This window comes from Lycium barbarum, chromosome 10 (genome assembly GCF_019175385.1).
Source record: "Lycium barbarum isolate Lr01 chromosome 10, ASM1917538v2, whole genome shotgun sequence".
In the NCBI taxonomy this organism is placed as follows: Eukaryota; Viridiplantae; Streptophyta; class Magnoliopsida; order Solanales; family Solanaceae; genus Lycium; species Lycium barbarum.
The window spans coordinates 26,765,515-26,790,790 of record NC_083346.1 but is presented as its reverse complement, the minus strand read 5'-3'; the positions used below and the strand labels follow the sequence as shown (position 1 = coordinate 26,790,790).

The window sequence follows — 25,276 nt, the reverse complement described above, 5'->3', positions numbered from 1 at the left end:
CGAGGACAAACGATTGTTTAATTGGTATCTAATGTACTTCTGACCTATTTACCCACGTTGACCCTTCCTCGAGCCCTATTAGTACGATTTTGACCCACGGGAATGGGTGATACTGTTCCCAAGGTGATTGGGCGACTTTTATGATGGCTTTTGTAAAATAGAGCCTTAAAGAGAAAAATGCTTGACCAATAGTTGACTTTTGGATAAACAGACATTTTTCGAAAATCCGTTAATTCCAAGAGATCTGGATGGTCGATTATGACTTAGTGGGATGTTCAGTTCCATTCCCGAAGAACTCGGAGCATTTTGGGTTATTGGTTAGAATATTGGTCTTTGGTCATTGGGTGTTGACCCGATCAAATAGACCTCCGCTGGGAATTCCAAGACACGAGTGAGTCCGTAGCGTATTTTTATGTATGGTTGCATGTCTGGTTTGAATTTGGGAGGTCTCGGGTGATTGTCGAATTTTGGGATTGAGATTGTGAAAACCAGAAGTTTTCTGGTGTCTGGTGTCTGCCGTAGAGGCACCAGATGCGCCACAGCAGACCCACCATAACGGGGGCCTGGTCCGTTATGGCAAGTGTGTTTGGTTTGTGGTGAGTCGCCACAACAGATTGGGATCCGTTGTACGGATGCGTGATAGCGAAGGGTGACCGCTGCAGTGAGTGACGGGACCAGAATCCTATTTAATGACCTAGTTAAAACCCTTTATTTTCTATCTTTTCATTTATTGTTCCTAAGCATCTTTGAGGAGGTTCTTGGCTGATTTCTCTTGTGGGTAAATTCCCTAACCTGGAATTAATTCTTTTACCTTTCCTAAGCTTGAAATCCATGCTAGAAACTCCATAGAACTTAAGAAGGAAGATGGGTGTTGATGTCTATTTCATTATTTGAGTTCTAGTCCTTCTAAATGAGATATGTTGGTGGATTTGACTGATCAAAGCATGGAATTTGATGAATTAGTGACTAATAGGCTTGAATCTTCCATTTATGTTGATGAATTAAAGGTTTGCAAGTTAGGATTTATACCAAAATTGGGGTTTTTTGACTTGATGATGAAATTGACCTATTCTTGGGTTAATGTATAGCAATATGGGTATCGTTGTTTCTCGTTTCTAACTTAGAATTCGATAATGGATAGACTTTGAGTACTTGGAGGCTCTCCGAAAAGGCAAGGCGAAAGTGTGATTGTTCGTGGCTCCCGCTCGGCTACCAGGTAGGTTATGGTTTACCTTTCGGTTAGACTTCAGTTAGTAAAGCATATGTAGAAGTTAGTTATTGACGAACAAAACATGTTAAGCCTTCGGTATGAAGTTGGATGGATATGACTAGGTTGGTATTTTGGATAGACTATGTGGGCTCATCACCATAATTATTATGATTGGGCCTATTGCCCTACTGGCTATGTGTGATATTTTTATGACTAGCATACTTACCTCTCTCCATCTTGTTATTTCGTTGTCATATGAAAGTGGATTGTTGTTATTGAGAATTGGAATGTTGAACCGTATATTATAATATAAATCTGAGGACTTCTAGGATAGAAGTGTCAAATTGAGGCTGAGGAAGTGTACAGCATGCATTTCATACTTCATGTGTGATCGTTGCCTCTTGTTGTGTATAGGTTTGTTGACGTATATGTGATATTGGACTCATTACTTAGTTTCCATGTTATGATTAAGATACGACTATTTCTCATTTATCTTGACATTATCATGGATAAAGGGAAGGGCTTGACTTAATATTGAGATTGTGATATGTGTTTATGAGTGGCACGACTGGGATTGATATGATTCCATTGATATTTCTATTTTGTATTGCATTCATCCTCATTTCCTTATACATTGATGTTACCTGTGTTTGGTGCTGATAATGATAAGTGAGAAATAAAGGATCCGAGGTCTTTGTTGTATTGTGAAGGAGAGACAAGAATCCTTGATCCGAGGTGGTTACCGGAGCGGAGGATTATGTGCAATATGATTAGGAGGGCTTGTCCTTGCTATTTATGCGTTGATTGACATATGGTGCTTCGTGATATCCATAGCATATTCACTGATTTCATGGATTTCTTGCATTTATACACCTCATGCATTCATTTGAACCTATATATTTGGATGGGTTGCTCCCCGCAACATATATATACATATAGATCGGGTTGCGCGCCTCAACATATATATACATATTGGATCGGGTTCCACATTGCAACATATACATAGATATTTAGATCAGGTTGCACGCCGCAACAAGGTATATGGACCTTGCGAATCCCCTATGGGTCATGACTATCGAGACGTCGGGTATTCCGTCCGTAGCATGTATGTACACTATGATACAGTTGGACAATGCATTGTATCACATCGCACATGCATTCATATTACATCCATTCACATCTCTGATTGTGGTTGTTGTATTTCTTGCATTACACGGTGTGTTTCAGCATTGATTCCTTGGTTGATTATTGACTTAAATTGTCGTGTGCCTAATTAATACATACTTGGAAATTGATGGACTCGAGGATTAGAGACTTTCTTCTAGGCTATGACTTGAGATTACGGAGATCCATTATGGTTCTTACTACCGTGGGATGACTTGTATTTGCTTGATGATCATATTTGATTGTTTACTTGCCTATTTATTGATTTCTTTCTTTTATATATGTGAATTAACTGTTGTCGACCTATGATGCCTACTCAGTTCGTGTTGTTTGTACTGATGCTACCTTGCTACACTCTTTTTCGGGGTGTAGAGTTTGAGATAGGTTCCACATCCTCTCCTCATTACTAATTTCCGAGGCCTTTCCTGATGAGTATCTAGGGTGAGCATATGGAAAGATCCACGGCCCGAATGACTCTTCATTTATTACTTGTCTAATTTGTTATTCTGAGACAGTATTTCACTTATTCAGACTTATGTATTACATATTAAGACATGTAGTGATGTAGCAATGGCTCTTGTACTGCCTTAGACTAGATTCCTTGGGATTGTATGTATTATTTTCGCACTTATCTACTTATCCTTATTTATATCTAAGGTGACACTTATTTTGGCAAAAACTTTTTTTGCAATGAGAATTTTTCACTTTTTTCCGATTTTTTTTCACTTTATTTAAAAATCAGCGTTTGGCCATGAAAATTTCAAATACAACTTAAAGTTGTACTTTTAAATTTGAAAAACACCTAAAACCCCATTTTTACTTTTTTTCACTTCCAGTACATTCAAATAACCAAATATTCTTTGCAACAACTATAGTCAAACACAACTCCAACTTGACTTCCAACTTCAAAATTCCAAATAAAGTGAAAAAGATTTGATTTTTATGGCCAAATGCCTACTTATTTTGAAATGAAGGGAGTAGTATTTTATTTTCTTAAAATCAATAAAGAAAAATGGGGGAAATCAAATAATCCACATGTGTGCCAAAAATGGGCCCCAAAAAGGTATGATCACCTTCACCTCTTCTTAAAAAAACAACCATTGCTCATATATCCAAAATACACCCCACAAACTCCACATTAATCAGATAGCAATCAAGAAACACCAACAAACCAAAAGAATGGCAGTCTGTTCATTACACTTCACATCACCTAAACTTCAAACCTTAACACCAAAACCCACTTTCAAGGCTTCTTTAACTCCTTTTATTAACAAGAAGCAAATATTCCAAGTCGGTGTTGGAATTTTGGCTGCTTCAATAGTTACTTCAACACCTTTAAATGCTGATGCTACAAGAATTGAATATTATGCTACTACTGCTGAGCCTACTTGTGAGTTTAATTATGTTCGCTCTGGACTTGGGTATTGTGATATTGCTGTTGGATCTGGTCAAGAAGCTCCATATAATCAGCTTGTTAATGTAAGTTTCTATGTCACTCGTTTCATTTATTGAAGCTTAAATAAGTGTCCACTTAGCGTTTTTATTTTGGTTCAAAATAAGTGTCCACTTAAGGAATTAGTTGTTTCCAAATTTACTCCTATGTAGATAAGTGAGTTTGTATGTGATCAAGAAATTATGTATTAATTATTAGTTAATAGTATTTAATTAAGGGTAGTTTAGTTAAATTATAATTTTTTTTACGGAAAAGGTCCAAAAATACCCTTAACCTATTGAAAAAGGCTCATAAATACTCTCCTTCCACCTTTTGGTCTAAAAATACCCTTAAGGTTTGTTTTTGGCTCAAATATACCCCTCAAACTAACAAGTTAAAATTAACTCTTTTAAAAAGCCAAATGGCATTTTGTGATTGGTCAATAATAAAATTCCGTAATTTAAAAAAAAATTCAGATTTAAAAAAAATTGCCAATAATAAATTGCCAGTAATTTAAAATTCCAGATTTAAAAAAAAAATTGCCAATAATAAAATTCCGTAATTTACATATTTTTTTAAAAAAAAAATTGTGTGGAAACTTAAAAATTAAAAAATTAAAAAATATGAACGAAACTGATTTTTTTTTTGCATTTCGTGAATTAATCAACGAAATATGTTTTTTTTTTTTTTTGCATTTCATGAATAAAAAAACGAAATAGGAAATTATAATTTTTTTTTTGCATTTCGTGTATTAAAAAACGAAATAGGATAAAAAAAAAATTATTTTCGTTCATATAAAAACGAAATTGGAAAATTGGACAAAACATATTTCGTTGATTAATTCACGAAATGCAAAAAAAAAAAAATTTTGTTCATATTTTTTAATTTTTAAATTAAATAATATATGTGTCCAATCACAAAATGTCATTTGGTTTTTTAAAAGAGTTAACTTTAACTTTGTTAGTTTGAGGGGTATATTTGAGCCAAAAACAAACCTTAAGGGTATTTTTAGACCAAAAGGTGGAAGGAGGGTATTTATGAGCCTTTTTCAATAGGTTAGGGGTATTTTTGGACCTTTTCCGTTTTTTTTACCTAGGAGTCGGTATTTTCGTAAAGGGTGTGCTAGAGGCTAAATGTACACTTATTTTGAACAAGAGGGAGTGTATTAAGGGTACGGGTTTAAAAATTAGTAAAAGGCTTTTAAAACTTGTGGTCCAAAATAAACAATAGATATTTGTATGGCTTCATTAAGGGTAAAATGGAGAATTTTAAGTTAAATTGTTACAGTATTAAATATATAAAGGGAAACTTACGAATATGTACATTTCGGCCAAACTTATTTATCAATATGGGCGAAATATACAATTATGTATACTATATGTATATTATATGTATATATAATATATATTTACAGAGTATGTATATTTTATGTATATTATGCGTATAAATATATAAAACCTATACATTTGGTCATATTTTGTAAACTAGATCACCCAAATGCATTGGACTGTAATTTTCCCTTATATAAGGGTGTCATTCTTTTTGGAACTATCACATAAATTGGGACGGAGGGAGTATTATTTTCACGTGTTTGTGTTTATGCATATAGTTGGAATTCTTGTACAATTGTTGCTGAAGTTCGTTTATTGTCATAGTCCTTATTTCAAATTGACATTTTGCTTTCAAGAGTTACTGATTCAGAGAATGCGGTCTCTGATATCTTGATTATCCTAATAAGTTTCTTCTCTGAGGTCCTAAGGTTGTATTTATTATGGTTCGAATAACAAAAGAAAAAAATATTAGTACAATATTTTGTTAGAATCTTTTTGAAATATTGCCAACAATGTACAGATATATTTTGAATATTGTTTTCTTTTTTCTGGCATGATACTTGTGAAAGTGAAATTCGAAACTATGTGGTTCCTATGTCCTTTTGACAAGTCAAAAAGAATAGATAAGACTTGATTAAAGAAAACAAAGAGTAAAGTATTATGCGACTGTGTAAGAAATAATTATACAATCAGGTTACCTGTAAGGTAATTATCTGTAAATTTTTATGATAAGATTAATCAATAACTTGGTAAAAATGATAATTGATCTGTGATCACGTGTTAAATTAGACTGATAGTTTAAGAAACCTATAGTGCATATAACTTGAATCCAAGATAAAATGGGTAAAGAAAAGGAAAAAGAGTTGAATTTATCTTCTATTGTTCATAGAACAGAGGATAATAATGAGAAAGATAAACTGAAGTTATAAGAGGATTGCATCCTTAGTATTTTGTGCTCAAAATCGACATTGAAAGGAGGAGGAAGAAAGAGTCATTGTTTGCTTTATTTTTCCCCATGAGGACATAACACTGCCTCTATTAGTTACATGGACAAAGAAAATTTAGAACTTGAATATCTAGTTATCTACATCTATTTTTTTTTTTCTTGAACTTGAGAATGGTTTGTTAAGTATCCTATTCATGCAGATTCACTATACTGCGAGGTTTGCGGATGGTATAGTTTTTGACAGCAGCTATAAACGTGGTCGAGCCCTGACAATGCGCCTCGGCATGGGCAAGGTATTCTTTTCCATGTCGGGATCAGATGTAAATTGTTGTAACTGGTGGTATAAAGTGTGACAGTCTATTAGCTTCTGCTTTGTTTGTCTGTCCCAGATTATAAAATTAGGACTGCTTACCTATCAGATAGACAGTTGAAAAGGTTTTCGTATATCTATAGTTGAATACACTATATGCATCAGAAGATAGCATCATAAAAAACGTATCAAGCTGGACGCATATCTATACTTACAAAACTAAATATGTTAGCAGTTTGTAAAGATAGATTAAGAGAACAATGTAAAAGACACTGTCATTGAATTAAGCAACTGTTAGGGCATTATCATCCACTGAGTATCATCGATTCTCATTCCACTGTTTTCTTGACTTTCTTAAATGCTGGAATTTGTATATACAATAGTTACCAGTTTTAAAAAAATGCTGGAATTTGAAAATATTTATAATTTTGATACAATCTCTTACTTTACCAAAGCGAGTCCCTGTCAAGGACTACCATCGTCCAACTTTTTACTAGACTTCTAGGCTTTGTTAGGTAAGTCTTACCCTATGGATATGTATTAACATCTTTCATATTCGCCTGCGCTCCTCGTTCACTGTTTTTTCTACCGTGGTCTTTTATACAATTATGCATACTCATTAAAAAAAAAAAAAAAAAAAAAAAAAGGGATATCTTATCCATACAAAAGAGAAGGAAAAGGGATGAAGAATAAGAGAAGCTTGCAGAAAGGAGACAACCATGTTTTGGGATATGAAATGGAGTAGAACGAAATAAGTTTATTTCCATGTAACATGGATCACCTCGTTTTCTTATTGACCAAAGGACGACAGAAATTATGTGCTGATAACTAATTCTTTTCAGTAAGCCATCACTTCTTTCCATTATACTGGAATCTCCTGCTATATATTCATTATGAGGTAATTTACACCTCAAATTGCAATTAAGATGAGATCCAAGAGCTTTATCTGAGGCTCATATAGAAGGAATACATGAACAAGAAACATAAATGAGAAACTAAATGAAGAATATAGTTCAATTTTTGCAACATCTCATCTACAATTCGTGAACTCCGGAGCTTGTTGTTGACAGGTGATCAAGGGATTAGATCAGGGAATCTTGGGAGGTGAAGGGGTACCACCAATGCTAGTTGGTAAGATTTAGAGCTAACAAGAGCCTCCCATGGACGTTTTGCTTGTTCGCCTTTTGATATTCCCAGTATTGTTCACTTTAGAAGTTTTAATACATAGGTGGAAAACGTAAGCTTCAGATTCCTCCACATTTGGCATATGGACCAGAACCAGCAGGCTGCTTTTCAGGTGTGTTTGTGATACGTTTTAAATGCATTATATTGTTTGGTTCCTTAAGACAAATATCAGCTTGCGACATCAGATGATAAAGCCTATTCTTATCTTCATGCTCTGGAAACAAGCTAGCAGAAATGAGTTGCAATACTGTTTTCCTTTGTTTTACTGTTGACCTCAGAATATATCAAAACTACTGGAGAAGAAAATTTGCATTTTTGTTGGGGAAAAAAACACTTAATTGCAAGTAGCATCTTAAACAACTCTGGTTACTATGTTCTGAAAGGGTGGATGTGAATAGCTATGCAATTTATCTTAGTAATCTTAATCAATGTATATTCCTCATTTACATGGTCTAGCTACCATTGGCCTTGGGAGGCTGTGAAGAACTCATATATCCAGTTTCATTGTGTTACTCATCTAACCTTTTTCATCTCTGTAATACAAAAAATTTACAGTTTTTTGGGATAACATTTGTTTACACAGTAATAATGATTCTGTTCTTTATTGGTGTAGGGGACTGCAATATTCCTGGAAATGCAACACTTATATATGACATCAAATTCGTTGAACTCTACTCGGGAAACAGGAAATTGTGATATGATGAGAAATCTGAAGCTCAAGCACAACTAGTGAGTTCCTAAGCCACCTTGTGATTTTAGGTTTTTTCCTTACTTGCTTTGTTATATCACGGTGTCACATTTACTTCTGCACTCCTCCTTCCGTTCCAATCGGGATGACCCTATTATATGTTACCGTATGAGACTTACCTAGAGGAGATTCAGGATGATAGTAAGACTGTATATAAACTGGAGTATCAAAGAAATATCACATCTAGTTAAAGATTGTAAAAGAATCTGAAGATGTAATTATTTTGTCTGTATCTCCATAAAAAAGATAGTGTTAGCTTAAATTTATATATGACCTGAGCCTAATTCCCAAACAAGTTGGGGTCGACTGAATGACTCCTCTAATTAGTTTGACTATTTTTATGCTAACCATCATCCTACGTACATCTCCTGTTTTATCTCAGCTTGTGACCTGTTATGCTTGCACATAGGCAAAAACAACAACAACAACAACCCAGTGAAATCCCACATCTTGGGGTCTGGGGAGGGTAGAATGTACGCAGACCTTACTCCTACCAAGGTAGGATGGCTGTTTCCGAGAGACCCTCGGCTCAATAGAAGCATAAAAAGGGAGTCAGATAAGGTTAAAAGATTCAAAACGATATTGCAATGAAATAATGCAAGCGACACAGTAAAACAGGATAATCAAGGAATTCAAAGCTATATGGAAATGCAAATAACGAAAGCGGCACAGATAAAATAGAGTAATCAAAGTACAGAAAGTAGCAAATAATAACATAAATCAGAGCACAAGAAATTATAATGCGCTAATGCGCCTGCTAATAAGGAAAGATAACGAGACTTATATACTAGCCTTCTACCCTAATGTGGGATTTGTAAATTCACATTTTTTGTTAGAATTATCATATTAGGGATTTCATCCAAAGAAGGTCGAGTAGCTTGGGAATAAGGAAAAAAGAAGTAGCTCCATTAACTAGGAGTCTGGGACAGAGAAAGTAGTAGTCAACTTTTTCTCTTTCTTTTTTGTGGAACTTCGTGAGACATATAAGTTATTTTTCATCTACCAACATGTCATTGCTAAATGATTCCTGATCATGATTTGTCCAGTGGTGTATCATACTATGTTTATAATAGATGAATTAAGCAAAAGTTAATTGCACATATGGAAAAAGAGAAGATACAAACAGAAAAGTGAGTTATTGTTGCTGATTTCTAGCAGACTGGTAGCTCTCTTAATTACTGTGCCTAGAGAGAGAGAGAGAGTGTTTCCAGCAAAAACCAGATATTCAACATAGGTAATTCACCTGGAGAGTAAGTGAGTATCAAATGGATAAACAATTTCTGAGGGCCATCGGACTGGGGTAATACCCTGAATTACCCGTGGTGCACTTGCGGGAAACTCCTTGCCGAGGGCCTGTGCACCCCCGGGATTAGTCGGGGCTCAAAGAGACCCGGACACCCGGTGCTTAATCAAAAAGTATCAAATGGATAAACAAGAAACAGGTCGCAAAGGTTGTTAGGACCTATCGAATGAAGCTGTTCCCAACACCTTGCAAAACACATCTCCACAAAGATTTGTTTATGCAGGTTTTAAGTAACTTGTTTCATTCTAATAAATGGACTCAGGATGACTCAAAATAAATATTCTTTCTCCTGAACTCCAGCTGGCTTTGTGACATTTTTTAAAGAATGGAATATAGTACAATTTACTAAATAAGTAGTCTGTAAATGAGTTCACTGGAAGAGTAGAATAATCTGTTATAGTTCCTGTTTGCCACTTCCGTTTTATCAGTAAAAGGTAAGTTTATGAATAAACTCAGTACCAAGCTAAGTAAAAAATATTACTAAGGAATCCTTCAAAGAAGATTCCAAGAGGTCCAGCATTAATGTAATATCAGTAGCAAAATCAGCAATAAACCTTATTTTTAAACTCTGGATACATTCTTTCCGTTCCCCTCAAAGTATCTGTGGTTTGCAAGCCAAGTACTTGTTAAGAAAATGGACAATGGGCCTAACTCGACCCCAAAAGCTAGCAAAACCATATATAGAGTCAAATTGTCCATCCCACAAATAGAGTGGACTATACCCCCCCCCCCCCCCCCCCCCCCCCGGGGTCAGTCTTACCAACTGGAGCGTGTACAACATAATATGGGAGCCCAACATCAGATAAATCAAGAATTGGGATGGACCTGGCTTTGATAACATTAAGAAAATGGACATTGGGCCTAACTCAACTCCAAAAGCTAGCTCATGAGATGAGGACTGCCCAAGGCCATATAAAGAGTCCAATTGCGCATCCCACAACGATGTGGGATTACTAACTATACTCCACATGATGCATAGCGGAATAAGTATAAATAATATCCTTTTTCCCAGTAAATTAAATGGATTGCGGTAAAAATTTCGAATTCAAGTCATAATGTTCGAATCTGGGAACCGCATATGCTCTTAATGTTGGAAAAATTAGTGGCATCTCAAAAGGAATGTTCATTATTGATTTAGAAAAACTTTAAAATACTATTTTTAATATCTACTCATTATTTAGGAGATTGTTTTATCTTACATTTGATGAAGCCAAACTAGCCGTTGGAGCAACACCTATATATACATGACACTCTAGTGAACAATATATAGGATTTTTCTAACTCCCTTTCTGTTTTCCTACTCATTCTAAAATTAATTTTTTTCCTCTTGAAATATGCTGTTTTTGTTTCCAGGTTATAATTGGAAGAGCTTATTAAATCTTGAGGATACGCGCATAATTATATTTGTGCGAGCAATTTAACACCTCCATCCTTCTCTGTTGCTCCCAAACAACCAATTGGCTTTAGATTTGAACGAAAAGGAAATACTTCACTACGACAATCTAACTTGTCCAATTTCACCACATGAAAACTCGCATCTTGTTACTTGTTCATTGAAACCCATCATATTTTTTGTAGAAATCAATTGAACGTGGTTATTTTGTCACCCTTTCGATTGAGAATACAAGAAATCATTTTTGGTAGAAGGAGAAAATATAGTTTCATGCTTTCTAATAGCATGACCCACTTTACAAGCAACAATTGGGGATTGAAAGTATCAAAAGTGTGACAAAGTAGCCAAGTCTAGTTGATTTCTAGAACAATGATATTGTTTTGATGATTTTAATGAATTGATGTTTTACACGCAATATGATGCGATTCATGTGGTGAAATTGGACACATTAGATTGTCATAGTGAAATTTTCTTTTTGTTCAGATCTAGAGCCTATTGGTTGTTCAGGAGCAAAAAAGAAAGATGGAGGCAGAAAATTGCTCGAAGAAATATAGGTAATTTTGGGAGCAAAAAATCCTTAAAGACAGTGTCCTTAATACGCCTCTAACTAAATCCTAATCTCAATGATTTCTAACACACTTAAGGATATTTAACACTTTGCGTCAATTGCACATCCCACAAACGATGTGGGGCTACTAACAATGCTCCAGATGATGCAAAGGGGAATGGTCTTCTTTGTCTCTTTCCTCATTTTCCGGCTTTGCCAACTGCATAGGCTTGCTTTACATTTGGTGACATTCCAATGACTCCATTTCAGATGCTGTTCCTAGAGAAGATGAATCCATGCAATGATTTTATGTATGGGTTCTGGTGATATTTCGAGAATTTTTGACCTCTAATATGGTCATTAACTTTTATTGAGGTAAAGAATGAATTCAGATTAGATACTTACCAAAAGATAACTATAATACTCCATGAATTCAGATATAGAATTATAAAGTTTGTCAAAAGCTGTTCTACAGTGTCTTTTGCCTATTATTGCTTTGTGCTGTGGTGCTGAAAGTTCTTTGGATAGAAATCTTTGAGTTCCTAACTCTTGGCACCGTAATTGGTTAGATCAAGGCAGCATGTATGGAAAATATATACCGGTAAATCAACTGTATTCATATTGTAGCTCGTGATTAGGAACACTTTTCACAGGAATGGCTTAGCAAGCACTCATTCTTCTGAGTGTTTTGGTATGACATATTTGTTTTGAGCTACTTGAAATCTGTAGGCTTACAGGGTAACGAGTTTCAATGCCATGCAGGTTGCATAGCTATCACTTGAAGATCTTATGTAGAAAAAATTGACTTCTCATTTCTTTAGTGATGTGGGCCTTGTTTTATATACTGACATAACGTTGATCTCTTGACATAGGATCCGCCCGGAATTCTTTGGAATGAAGATATAGAGCAAAAGGTGACAGTTTCTTGAATAAAATTAAGTCAAGAATTACATGGCTTTCACCATACAAGACGCAAATGGCCTAATGGTGAGGAGTGCTTGCTGGTGCCAACTTCCTGGGATCATTTTTGAGCTGATAATTTAAGTTCCTAACATTGTGTATAATCGACTATTATACTTGATTAAAATAAATGCAAAATAGGGTTTCATGTTCACAATACTTGAAAATCTTGTATAATTATTCCATGTATATTTTGTGTTGTATACTCTTGGACTCAAATGTTACACCCTTGTTTATCAGCACTCCGCTGCTTGTCTGTGCGCATAGTGCTTACAGGCGCGTAATGAAGCATCATGTACTATAGTTCACCCTCCACAATGCAACATGAAGCAAAAAGAGTCTGGGACCATTCCATTGAGCCTCTTTTCCTTTATTTTTCTCATAACATTCTAATAACAATGGTGTCTGGACCAACTTGTGCACCATCTCGACTCTTTAACCGGTTACATGTTACCTCCCATCAGGACGAGTATTGGACAACTCCAAGAGTTAGATGGGAAGAAATCATTTCTATAATAATTTGAACCTTAGATAGATTCTCGGATTTTCACCAATTTCATTAACTGCTAAGTCCTCACCTCTTTTCACCGTCACTATCTTAAGCAAATTATGTCAATGTTGAAGGAGTATCCTAGGTTGAAACTAGCTGAATTATGGAATTATTTGATGTCATAGCTCAATAATGCAGATGAAGGATGACCACATCCTCTATTTTGAATGACTATGTTGATGGTTTCAAGCATATCCTTTGGCATCTAGCGTGAGGTACATGCACCAACTACTATACCAATTGAACTACGCCTTTGTGTAATGTTTCTGAATCTTGAGATCAATCTGCTTATGTAGTTGTGAATCATCGTCATGTGACTTGGTCTAGTAGTGCCAAGTGCATCCAATGGCATCAATTTATGTACTTATCCCAATATTTTATATCCTATTATATCTTTGAACTAAAAAAATATATTTGTCTGGTGTTTACGCCAAACTACATCCCTTACTTGACTACGGTTAGTGATAACAATTGAGGTGAATTTGTATGTGATAACAGTGAATGTAAATCCATATTTTTTGGGGAGTAATTATCCACCAAGTTTTGACTTTTTTTTCAGGTTAAAGTTGGTACTTTTGTTCAGAGCTAGAGCAGTTCAGGAAGTATACGCAAGAAGAACGAAGTCTCTTTTACTTTACTGGCAATGTGACATAAAAGTGGATTCTTTTTGTCTTTTACCTTCTTTTTTAGTACAGAAAAAACCTTCTTCTTTTTTCAGTACAGAAAATGTCTAAATATATTCCTGAAGTACTTGAAATTGAGCAGATATATCTTTGATTAATAGTTTAGCTCATATATGTTCTTCAGTTCAGTAATTGATCCAAATATACTCATACTTTTATTGAAATTTTCAATTAACCTAACCAGCTGATTAATAAACCAGAAGAATCAAATATACCCTTAAAATACGTGGAATAGAGCAGAATGTCCTTCGTTAATAATAGTCATGAATGAGATATTCAATCAAATTCTTAACCAAGTTAAAAAATAATAGTTCTTTGGTTGACAACCCCCTTCTAACCTAGTGCTCCGTTGAGAAAATTGATTCTTCGAGATTGGTGTTATTTTAGAAAATTATTAATTTAGACACTTTATTTAAAATTTTAACGCAAACCCATTGCTTTTATAACACGATGAAAGTTATCTCGTCCTTAATTTAGGATACAAGTGTAGTGTAGAGAATACAAGAATCAATTGGGTGAAGAAAAAAAAAGAACCTCATGAAACTGAAGAGAAAATATATATTTATAAATCATAATTCTCATCATCGAAGATATGAACGTCTATTACGTCGATATATTATTTACATCATTAGTATGTGAAAAATTACAACATTAACTTAAGCTAAACTATTTAAATTTAGGCTTAGAAATTGGTGTTTGTCTTTAGTCATTACATAAACACAAGTACAAAAGAAATGCTAAATCATATGCGAAAAAAATATTAAAGTATTAGCGAGGGATATATCTACTCAATTTTGCATACTTTAAGGGCATAATTGGATATTTTTCGCTTATTAATCAGCTGATTAAATCAATTAGGGGTAATTAAGAGCATATTTTGACTAATTACTAAATGATAAAGACATATGTGAGCTAAACTATTAATGAAGAGCATATCTGGTCAATTTCCAATACTTTAAGGACATATTTGGACCTTTTTGTTTATTACTACTCCCTCTGTCCAATTTATGTGCTGTAATTGAAATTTCGAGATTCAAATTTCTAAATTTTGATTGTGCATTTGGATATAGAAGCTTTTAGTTTTTTTTTTTTTTTTAAATCATATAATTAGAAACTACATCAATAAGTAAAAAAAAAAAAAAAACATAAATCATACTGCCTCCATTTCAGTTTATGTGAACCCATATGATTGGCCACGGAATTTAAGAAAGTAGAGAAGACTTTTAAACTTGTGGTGTTAAACAAGTCATATATATTTTGTGTGGCTATAAATCATTGCATAAAGCTAAATTGTTTCCAAATATAGAATGAGGTTATTCTTTTTGGTACGGATTAATAAGGAAATAGGTTCACATAAATTGAAACAGAGAGAGTAATAATTAAAAAATTTAAAATAGTTAAAAGGCATATAAAACAAATCCATCAAAGAAAAATTTGGTTGACCGTCGAAATCCGAAATGTATCAGATAAATAAATGGGAAAAGGGTCAAATTTATCCTCCAAGTATGGTTTATAGTTTGAATTTGCCCTCTATCAAAGTTTGGGATCAAATTTGCCTTCTCCGTCAAAGTTTGGGATCAAATTTGCCCTTTCCGTTAGGATACTTGATAAATTTGTCTTTATATGGATGGAAGTCTGATTTGAATTCCACAACACAAAAAAATTACCCACGTCAGATCCACATAAGCTCCACGTAGACTCTCAAACCCAATTCTCTTTTTAACCCGTTTCCAATTCTCTTAACCTGTCTAGACTATTGCTGACAGTAAGGCACCATTTAGTAATGTGAAAAGCCGGAGTTTTAATCGCATTGAAGTACACACGTAATGCATGTGATAAAATAGGAGGCAAGTAAGAAACATTCTGCAGCAGCAACAACAACAAATGTTTAATACGACCAAGGATTCGTTGTTCTCTCCAGAAACATAGAATTTATTTGACCAGCAAAGATTTCTTGAACATGACATCTATCTTAGGTGACCTTCGACGGAGCTAACTTAACTCATTATTGTCGCCTCCTTATCAGAACCTCTCAAAAACTATTCAAGAGAACTGAAAATGGATTTTCAAAGCTGAACTGCACAAATTTATTTTGTTGTCTTGTTATCACTTTTGCAGGATCATAGCTTTTCTAATCTTACTTTCGGTATACGTTTAGGAATGTATTCTGAGAAAAAATATTTTTCTCTGTTCAGAAATGCTCTGAAGAGTTCATGAAGAAAACGTCACTATAGCAAAATAAATGTTGCAGGGGCATTTTTTTTTCTCAAAATAGAATTGGGATTGGGAGTCTATGTGGAACCTATATAGATCCAACGTGACTAATTTTTTTGTGTTATAGAATCCAAGTCAGACTTTCATCCATATAAGGGCAAATTTATCAAGTATCCTAACGGGGAGGACAAATTTAATCCCAAACTTTAACGGAGAATAAATTTAAATTATAAACCATACTTGGAGAACAAGTTTGATCCTTTTCCCTAAATAAATTGGGACACAGGGAGTAGTAATTATAAAGAGCGAAAAGTAATTATAAAGAGCGCAAGTGTCTAACTCATTATAGAGGTGCTTAATGTAATTTACCAAAAATAGATAAATGAGGCAAGTCGCATGGAATTTTGGGTTACTTTTTCACCATTAGTTTTTGTGATAAACCCTAAACCTCGCCTCAGCTGAACTGAATTGCTCTACTGTCTGAAGAGAAAGCAAATAGGAATAATCCCTAAGAAACTTAATTCTGCATTCAGTTGGCTATTCTTTACCATTCGATTTTGCATAATAAATGGCATACTGTAGACAAAGGGATTTTATGTTCTGTGAAATGTGTGGAACTATGCTTACTTTTGATTCCCCCAAGTATGCTCACTGTCTCCATTGCAAATTCAAGAAACGCGTCAAAGGTTTGCCCTTTTATCTCTTTCTTAAACTAAGAGAATGTTTCCTTTAACTTTCTTGCCTTTTTTTTTTTTTTTTTTTTTGGTTTAGTTAGTCCATATTAAAGGCATGGTACTCTCAAACTGTTGTGCTGAATTGAACTAGTAGACGTTGTTTTAGCGTAAATCCTTTATGTCCTTCACTCTGAGGAAACGCACAATTGTATATCAAACCAGCGTGGCACTTCATTAATAAAATTTAACCTGCCTTTATCCTAAAAAAATAAAAAGGTGTATCAAACCTGAGAAATTGTTAATAGCATCTATTAAATGACAGTGGCACTGTGGCAGCCCAGTCTGTTCAAGGCAAAGAAGCAATGCTAATCCATTTCTTGTATCAAGGGTGTTAAATAACATATATACACCCAGACACAGTGGCATACACAGGATTTTCTGTAAGCGGTGTCGACATTTAAAGAAGTGATCGACAAATTACTATAACCAGTGGTGGATGTAGTCTTAGTGTTACGAGTTCAATCAATTGAACCCAATATGTTTTACACTACCAGCAATGAAGGGGGAGTAATTCTCTTTCTCGGGGAAAGGAGGAGTAATGTTTTTCGAAACTTTTAATTAACTTTGGTATAATTAGATATCAGAAAACAGCGAATGATGTACTGGTTTAATCCCTTTGAAGCCCTGAGGAGGACTGGGATTGAATCCGTTTAAGCCCTCAGGATTATAGGCTATATCTTTTTCACAAAAACTCTTAAAAAATTGTGCAAAATACGCACGCAACGAGTTTCGAACAACGAACCTCAGGGTATCAGGCTGCGCAGCGACTACTGTCAAGGAGTGTCATTTAAATGTATATATCTGTTTTACAAATTGCTTATATGTGTATTCGATAAAAGTTTCCGACGAAGCAGTGTCATCTGACACTGCTTGGATAAACGTGCATCCGCCCCTGCCCAGACACATATTTTTAATTATGTTGTTTACTTCTGTGAAAACTGAATATTTTTCAACAAAGGAAATTCTGTTAAACTCCCTTACCATGTAAATCCACCAAATGGATGGTTGTGTGCGAGTCAGCTTGTGCCACACTTTGACTAATTCCATTAAATAACTTTTGTAGTCCACAAGAAATAGGTGCCAAGTAAACCTGTCCAACACGGATGGAGTAGATGGGCTCATACAGAATGTTGTAGTGTCAATCCGAACCTAGGAGCTGCATTTTGTTACTCTAATACCTCAGCCACTCAGGCATCTCTTTTGTACTCGTCAAAAGCATGTTATTTTGTCTGTGGTGTGAGGATTTCTTTAGAGAGGCCTATACAATGAAGTTGATATCTTTAGGGTAAAAATGGTTTTGTCCAAGGTTCTTTTTTATTTTCTATTTCAGCTCATACAGCTGAAGGGGGGCCTTGGCGTAACTGGTAAAGTTGCTACCATGTGACCAGGAGGTCAAGGGTTCGAGCTATGGAAACAACCTCTTGCAGAAATGCAGGGTAAGGTTGCGTACAATAGACCCTTGTGGTCCGGCCCTTTTTCAGACTCCGCGCATAGTGGGAGCTTAGTGCACAGGCTGCCCTTTAGCTCGTACAGCTGTCTGCAAATTGTTACCCGTTAATACAGTGAATCTAATCGTAAAACTTAAGGGTAGTTTGCCAGGATAGGTTCTCATCAGCTATTTTGTTTCTTCCAAGGGCAGAACACCTCGGAAGTTGAGATTAGTCACCTACTATAGCTATTTAACTGAATTAACTGGTAGATGAGTCAATGACAGGAAACTACTTTCTAGATAATGTAACTTTCTTTTTTCGTTTCTTTTTCCAATAAGAAATAGGCTGCCATTTTTGTTCAGGAAACTATGTTTTAGCTGTATTAGAAAAGTCAGATTCGACATGTGTGCTTTATGTCAATAATCAATTTATAGTTGACAGCTTTATGTCAATAATCAATTTATAGTTGACATTTTCGTCATTTCAATTAGTTTCCCTATTCCCCTCTTATTCCATGTGGTTTTGCTTGCAGCCACCACATTGTTATATGTGGTTTTCATGCCGACTATCGATATCTCTGTTAATCCCTTCTGTTCATACACAATTTTCAAGCGTCTCTCCTCTTGGTTTGTTCCGCTCAGATTGTTCCTGCGATTCTTAAATATATCTCTGTTAATCTATTCTGTTCACTCCAATTTTCAAGCATCTCTGTTCTTGGTTTGTTTTCTCAAGACTGTTCTTACGATTTTCATGTTAGCTACTTCAATTTCCAGCAAAATCTTACTTTTCTTTCCTTTCAGTGTGTGTATGATGCTTTTCCCTGCTTTTGCTCATTCTTTTCTCTGTAAGTTAAGCATCACACACATTGAAAGGAAAGAAGAATAAGATTTTGCTGGAAATTGAAGTAGCTAACATGAAAATCGCAAGAACAAAGATGCCTTAAAATTGGACGCGAACAGAAAGATTAACAGAGATATACCTGAAAATCTTAGGAACAATATGAGAAGAACAAACCAAGAGGAGAGACGCGTGAAAGTTGTATGTGAACTGAAAGAATTAACAGAGATATGGATTGATAGTTGGCATTAAAGCCAGGTATCTATGTGGTGGCTGCGGCCCACGTGGAATAAGAGGAGAATAGGGCAACTAATTGAAATGACGAAAATGTCATCGATAAATTGATTATTGACATATAGCACACATGTTGAATAACATCTTATTTGACTCTTCTAATTTTAAGTTGACATATGCCCTATAGATAGAGACTACATGTGAACTTCTAGAAAGACACAATGTGTTGAATAATGTTTTCATAATGATAATAAATCATCTGGATATTTCTTCGAAATGAAGAATTTGTGAGATTGACTCATTGTATGTTTTTCATCTAAAAAAACTGACTCACCGCATGTTTTCTGTTTCTTTTCACTGAAATTAAATATTCTATTATTGATGATGTTTGTTTCTCTTGTTTGATTTTTCCAGAGATTGCTGAAAACGAGATACAGTATACCATTTCTGCTGAGGTATGCTTTAATGCATGTATTGACTTTCAGCTCATGAAACCCATTTTGAATCCTAGTAATAGTAATGGTTCTGGACACTTGCTACATAAAAGTGATGCTGCTCCAGTTTGAGGAAGGGATCATTTAACATGTGTTGTGCATTAGCAGTTTCTAGTAGTGAATGATAAGCTACATAACATTACTACTCTTCTAGTTTCTTGGCATTTTGACTCGTTGAACGGCATGGAATTCCCTGGAAATTGATGGAAAGACCTTAAATTGTGAATGGGATGTTAAAGAAAGGAGGTTTTGGAGTTCACCTGCTGAATAATTGCTAGCAGATCAGGAGAGTGTAATTCCTAGCATATTTTCCCAATGGATTTGAGGTGTCAGATGTGGGAGCAGAATTGATGTTGAGGATTGATATAGCTAGCTCCAGCTAGTTTGGGATTTGTGCCATGGTAGGTGTTTTTATGTGTGGATTCACGGAAATTGCGAACTTCTAAGCAGTCAGTTGCGGATTGTTTTAGTTCACCCATTGCTTATTTTAAGAATTCACCCTGTTAGAACAAAAACGGCACTGAAGGTATTTGTAGCCTATTTCAGTGGGGAGTGCGGGGAAGGAGTGACCGGGTGAGTGTGATAATCTACACGAGTGGTTACTTGACCAAAAAACGAATTAGTAGAACTCCAACATGCTTGTGTGCTTGCATTCGTAACTGTTATGCAGATGTTTTACATATGGCATCACCTCTGGATCTCTCTTCTCACTCAAATAATCTCATTTTCTACGGTTGTGATATCCTTAATGGTTTAGTATATTAGAAAATTATGCTCTAGTCAATGAAATTGTGTGCATACTCCAAGTAGCCTCCGAAAATGCAAGTTAACTTTCTTTATCATTGCGTGGATGAAGAATAAGCTTTATATCTGATATAGAAGAATAGAAAATGGTGAAAATGGAGGATAGGAAAACATTAGGTGGAAGATAAAGAATGCAAAATACATAGAACAAAACTATATTGGACTTCAGAGTATTTTTTATATACAACTGCCTTGGAAGTATTCAGAAAGGCAGGAAGATTGTCTATGTTCTTTGTATTTTTGTGGTGACATGTTTTTTCTGAGCATATAATAATTGTTTTTGTAGGCTATTAGAAGGGAATTGGGCATATCTTCATTTGATGATCTTGAAGAAGAGAAGGAACTAAAGCAAATGGTTAGTGCAGTTTGTAGTATCCAATAACTTGCCCTTGTGTTTACACGTTCTTTTGTTAAAATGGCTGTTCTTATGGTTTACAGGATTATAATGCAAAATGTAAAGGTTGTCAGCATTTAGGCATGTCATATGTAGCCAGACAGGTAAATCTTCCTTTGGGTTTGTTCATACCGCAGTTCATGTTGCCCTATTCTAACACTTGTTGCTTCGGTGAACAGATTAGATCTGCTGATGAAGGGCAAACTATCTTCTATACATGCCTTGTGTGTGGAAATAAGCAAACTGAGAACTCATGAAAACACAGTTCTGCATGTTTCCATGGTGAACGAGCGCTGTTTTTAGTGTCTGCTGGTCCTTCGAATTTTGTTAGAGCTCTTACAGTGTTATTGCTTGTATCTGTATGCATGGAAACACATGTAAAACTCCTACATTATCTAAGAGTTCTGGAAATGGGATTTTATTGTTGTGGCCAATATAATCTTTTTAGGTTAATTTGCAACAGGAATATGAGGAAGTAATTACGAACCAAAGCTAAATGACATGCATAGAATTCTTCTATGAAATTGCGCTCGGCATAGCTTAAAAAATCGCCGTCACTCTACTTGTCTTGCATCTATTGTATGCCTAAAACCTGATTGTTTGCTGCATCTTGTTGCTCGTTATTGGGGCCTTTGTGCGCCGATTGGTGTTGAATTATTGCTTTGCTCCGTGCATAGGCATACCGCAAAAGAAAATAATAATGGAGTCTTCTCTATTGTTGGCATCCATCTAAGTACTGCCAAATTTTCAGTGCCATTATGGCATCCAAATAACTCCCTTCGGATGGTGTCTCTAGAGAAGATGAATCCATGCAATGCTTTTATGTATTGGTTCTCTAGAGTTCTTGAACTATAACAATGTGGTCATTAACTTTTAGTAAGGTTAAAATGAATTCAGATTATATACTTACCAAAGAAACTATAATTAATGAATTCATATTAGAATTATAAAGTGTTGGTCAAAAACTGTTCCAGTGTCTTTTACCCTATAATAAGTTTGAATGAAGATATAGAGCAAAAGGTGACAGATTCTCTCTAGAGGTAATATAAGTCGTGAATCACAGGCCTAATGGTGAGAAGTGCTTGCATTTGCCAACTTTCTGGGATCATTTTTTAGCTGATAATGGAGTTACTAGTGTATAATTGGCTGTTTTAATTTATTGAAGTAGATGCAAACAGGATTCGGGTTCAAATCCTTGAAAATCTGGCATAATTACTCCATGTATATTTTGTGCTGTATACTGTTGAAACTAAACGTTAACCCCCTCCCCCCCCCCCCCCCCCCCCCACACCCCTTCTCTGTTTTTCAGCACTCCCCTCTTTGTACCGTCTGTCCATAGAGCATTAGAGCTCGCAGGCAACTTCACTGGCCTTAAAACTTAAAGAAGCATCACGTACTATAGTTCACCCCACGATGCAACATGTAGTCAAAAACAGTCGGGGCCTTTCCATTTTGGCCTCATATCATTTAAAATAAAAGTTGTGTCCGGGTCAGTTTTCACTAGGTATCTTGTATTGGGCTAAATTCGTATAATACAGCTGGACCAGTACTGCGATGACACGTGTCAAAGGATATGGCTCAAGTACGAGTCAGCATTCAGCACTTCCGGAAGAGGCTTGATGGTCCCAGGGATACAATAGGGTCTGGAGGTCCGTTGGAATAGCACCGGTTGGAATGCTAATGGTCAATTGTTACAAAGCAGGCTCTGCGCCTTCCACGAGATATTAATAAGCTTTATTGTCATCTTTATTGTCTATCATTATTATGGTATTAATTCGCATTATTAGCAGGAGCACAATTCATGGAATATGCACCTCATATCCTATGTATAAATAGGGCTTATCACATCATTGCAAAGGACACGAAATCCAAGAGAAATACATAGCATACATACCACACTTGCTTCATTTTAAGCTCTTGCTACTTTAGTTTAGGGCCACAGGTTGGCAACTTGGCCGTAATCATTAGCTCAAGGCCTCATCGAGGCTCAGGCTATTCTTAAATTTTTGCTTTATTTATGTTTCGTTTATATCGATTTAACCGTATATTTCATTGCTTTATTGGTCACTCTGATTCACGTGTCCTTGACCACAAACACAAATTCAACAAAACCGTTTTCCGAGTAAACAATTTGGCGGCCACCATGGAGCTAGGACAGTTGTGGATGTTTTACTAGCTCTTCGTGAATTCCATTTCTTGCCTTAAAATCAATCGCATGTATGTCAGGAGTAAACGACAACACGAATGTTGGAAACAACTCGGGCAACAATCAGCTCGGTCCGGACGGTCTGCCCCTCTGATATCCTACAATAGACCAGCAGCCCAGAACACCAATGGGGTAACAACAACAGAAGGGAGGCACGAACATCATGTCACCGAAGAAGAAACTCCCACCAATGAAACTCTTGCGGAGTCGATGCAGATCCTAAAGGAGCAAAGTCACGCCATGAAGGTGGAAATGGAATAGATGGGGTAGGTCATCACTTCTCTCGTGTCCATTCCTCAGGCCAGAGTTGCAACTTCTAGCGTGATATTTCTGACTCCAACCAATGGGAACACTGCTGTTGGCAACGGTGGGAAGGAACGGAGAGGCCTCAAGCAGCAAGTCCGTACCGGAGGATCCTTTCTAGGCACAAGTCATACGGTTCATGAGAGAGATCATTGAAAACTGGATCAAATTTCCAAAGAAGCCGAGAAAATTGCCAGTGTGCTTCAAAGGCGCTTGAATCAAATCCCTGGGGCTCCCTATGTCATGGAGGGCCTAGACGTAAAAACATACATCCAGTTGGCATATAAACCCGAGGCTGTGCCAGAGTTTATCTCAAAGAGGTTCAAGATGACCGACATTCCCAAATACGACGGGACGACAGATCTCCAAGAGCATATTCTGGCGTACACTACAGCGGTCAAAGTGGTCTAATCAAGAAGTTTGGTCAGAACCTCACATGGGGAGGGGGGCTCTAAAGTGGTACTCCTAGCTTCCCAAGCATTCGATTATCTCTTTTTCCATGCTGGTTAACACGTTCATCACGGCCCACACAGGGGCAAGTAAGTAAAAACCAGGAAGGCGGATATCTTCCGCATCACACAGGGATAGTCAGAACGTATTCGGGACTTTGTCACCTGGTTCCAGAAGGAATGCATGCTCCTGCCTGCGGTACCGGATGAGTGGGCTGCCGAGGCTTTCACTAAGAGGTTAAATCCCTCAAGTTCGGATGCTTCTCGGAAGCTCAAAGAAAATCTCCTGGAGTTTCAGGCTACTACTTGGGAGGATGTCCATAACAGGTATGAGTTGAAGATCCGGGTGGAAGACAAACTGTTGGGGCTCCCACGAGAAACCTCCTAGGAAAATCAAACAAAGGTTTCGGTCCAGATCAGGGTTCTTCGAAGAATTATTTTCAACCTTATCCACTCCCAGAAGCAACCGGTGGCTGGCCGGGCTATCGATCTTTGGAAAATCCAAATGATAGCAAGAAAGAGAACCACGAAAAGAACGATAGCAAGTTGCAACGTAAGAACAACCCTCTCAGAACCTCTTCAAAGGGAACAGAGTACTAAAAGTTTGCAGATTACAACTTTACCATCAACGAATCACAAATGATGGTCGTTCTAAGGACCCATCTAGCATCACATCCCCCTAAGCCTTTGCTATCCGATCCTAGTACCAGGGACCAGACGGTGTGGTGTGACTTCCACGGGATCCATGGGCATTAAACAACGGATTCCAGACATCTTCGGGAGGAGATGGTTAATATGCTCGCCAGAGGACATCTCTAGGAGTATCTAAGTGAAAGGGCAAGAAACAGTTACGGGAGAACCGGGCCTGCAGAGGAGAAGAACTCTCTTGACGCTCTTCCTTACGTTATTAATATGCTTTTTAGAGGATCCATGATCGCCGGTACTAGTTTTGCTGCATCCAAGAAGATGAAAATCTTGGTAACGCGTGAGAAGAGGATTCGTGAACTCCCAGACGAAGGCATGACTACTTTCACTGAAGAGGATGCGGAAGGCATCACTTTACCGCACAATGACCCCTTAGTTATCACCGTACTCATCGATCGCTGCCAAGTAAAGAGCGTGATGGTCGATCAAACCAAGTAAAGCGCCGGAAGTTCGACCAATATTATCTGCTAGAAGGTGGTGAAAGAGATGGGACTGCTGGAAAAAATCATACCGGCTGCAAGGACTCTTTTTGGCTTAAATGTGCCCAGGGAAACTACTAAGGGAGAGATCAACTTGCTCGTAGAAGCTGGAGGAGTTGTCAAAGTGATAAAGTTCTACATGATTAACGACGCCACGCGATATAATGCAATCTTCGGGAGACCTTGGCTCCATGACATAAAGGTTGTTCCCTCGACTCTTCACTTGCATCT

General features: G+C 36.4%; 2 protein-coding genes across 3 annotated transcripts; both read left to right on the top strand.

Annotated features, from left to right (window-relative positions):
• The first annotated feature begins 3,469 nt into the window (after positions 1-3,469).
• LOC132614374 (photosynthetic NDH subunit of lumenal location 4, chloroplastic) lies at positions 3,470-12,768 on the top strand. Of its 2 annotated transcripts, XR_009572280.1 has the most exons (7): positions 3,470-3,853; positions 6,284-6,376; positions 7,464-7,524; positions 7,622-7,690; positions 8,192-8,307; positions 11,506-11,576; positions 12,442-12,768. XR_009572280.1 is itself a non-coding variant. In XM_060328820.1 (6 exons), exons 1-5 carry the CDS (start codon positions 3,554-3,556, stop codon positions 8,272-8,274), a joined length of 606 nt encoding a protein of 201 aa, XP_060184803.1. In that variant the 5' UTR covers positions 3,473-3,553; the 3' UTR covers positions 8,275-8,307; positions 12,442-12,768. The 2 variants fall into 2 exon arrangements, 1 of the variants encoding a protein (XP_060184803.1); XM_060328820.1 differs by lacking the exon at positions 11,506-11,576 and having other exon boundaries at positions 3,473-3,853.
• Positions 12,769-16,318: 3,550 nt separating this feature from the next.
• Positions 16,319-21,342, top strand: LOC132615336 (uncharacterized). The gene is made up of 5 exons (XM_060329920.1): positions 16,319-16,662; positions 19,626-19,666; positions 20,796-20,864; positions 20,948-21,007; positions 21,083-21,342. Exons 1-5 carry the CDS (start codon positions 16,545-16,547, stop codon positions 21,158-21,160), a joined length of 366 nt encoding a protein of 121 aa, XP_060185903.1. The 5' UTR covers positions 16,319-16,544; the 3' UTR covers positions 21,161-21,342.
• Positions 21,343-25,276: the final 3,934 nt, after the last annotated feature.

Excerpts from the sequence above, each read along its gene's own strand:
- LOC132615336 (XM_060329920.1), top strand. The coding sequence starts at position 16,545 with ATGGCATACTGTAGACAAAGGGATTTTATGTTCTGTGAAATGTGTGGA. Across the intron at positions 19,667-20,795 it reads AGTATACCATTTCTGCTGAG|GCTATTAGAAGGGAATTGGG; the intron begins GTATGCTTTAAT and ends TTGTTTTTGTAG. Across the intron at positions 20,865-20,947 it reads AGAAGGAACTAAAGCAAATG|GATTATAATGCAAAATGTAA; the intron begins GTTAGTGCAGTT and ends TATGGTTTACAG.
- LOC132614374 (XM_060328820.1), top strand. The coding sequence starts at position 3,554 with ATGGCAGTCTGTTCATTACACTTCACATCACCTAAACTTCAAACCTTA. Across the intron at positions 3,854-6,283 it reads CATATAATCAGCTTGTTAAT|ATTCACTATACTGCGAGGTT; the intron begins GTAAGTTTCTAT and ends CTATTCATGCAG. Across the intron at positions 7,691-8,191 it reads ACCAGCAGGCTGCTTTTCAG|GGGACTGCAATATTCCTGGA; the intron begins GTGTGTTTGTGA and ends TTATTGGTGTAG.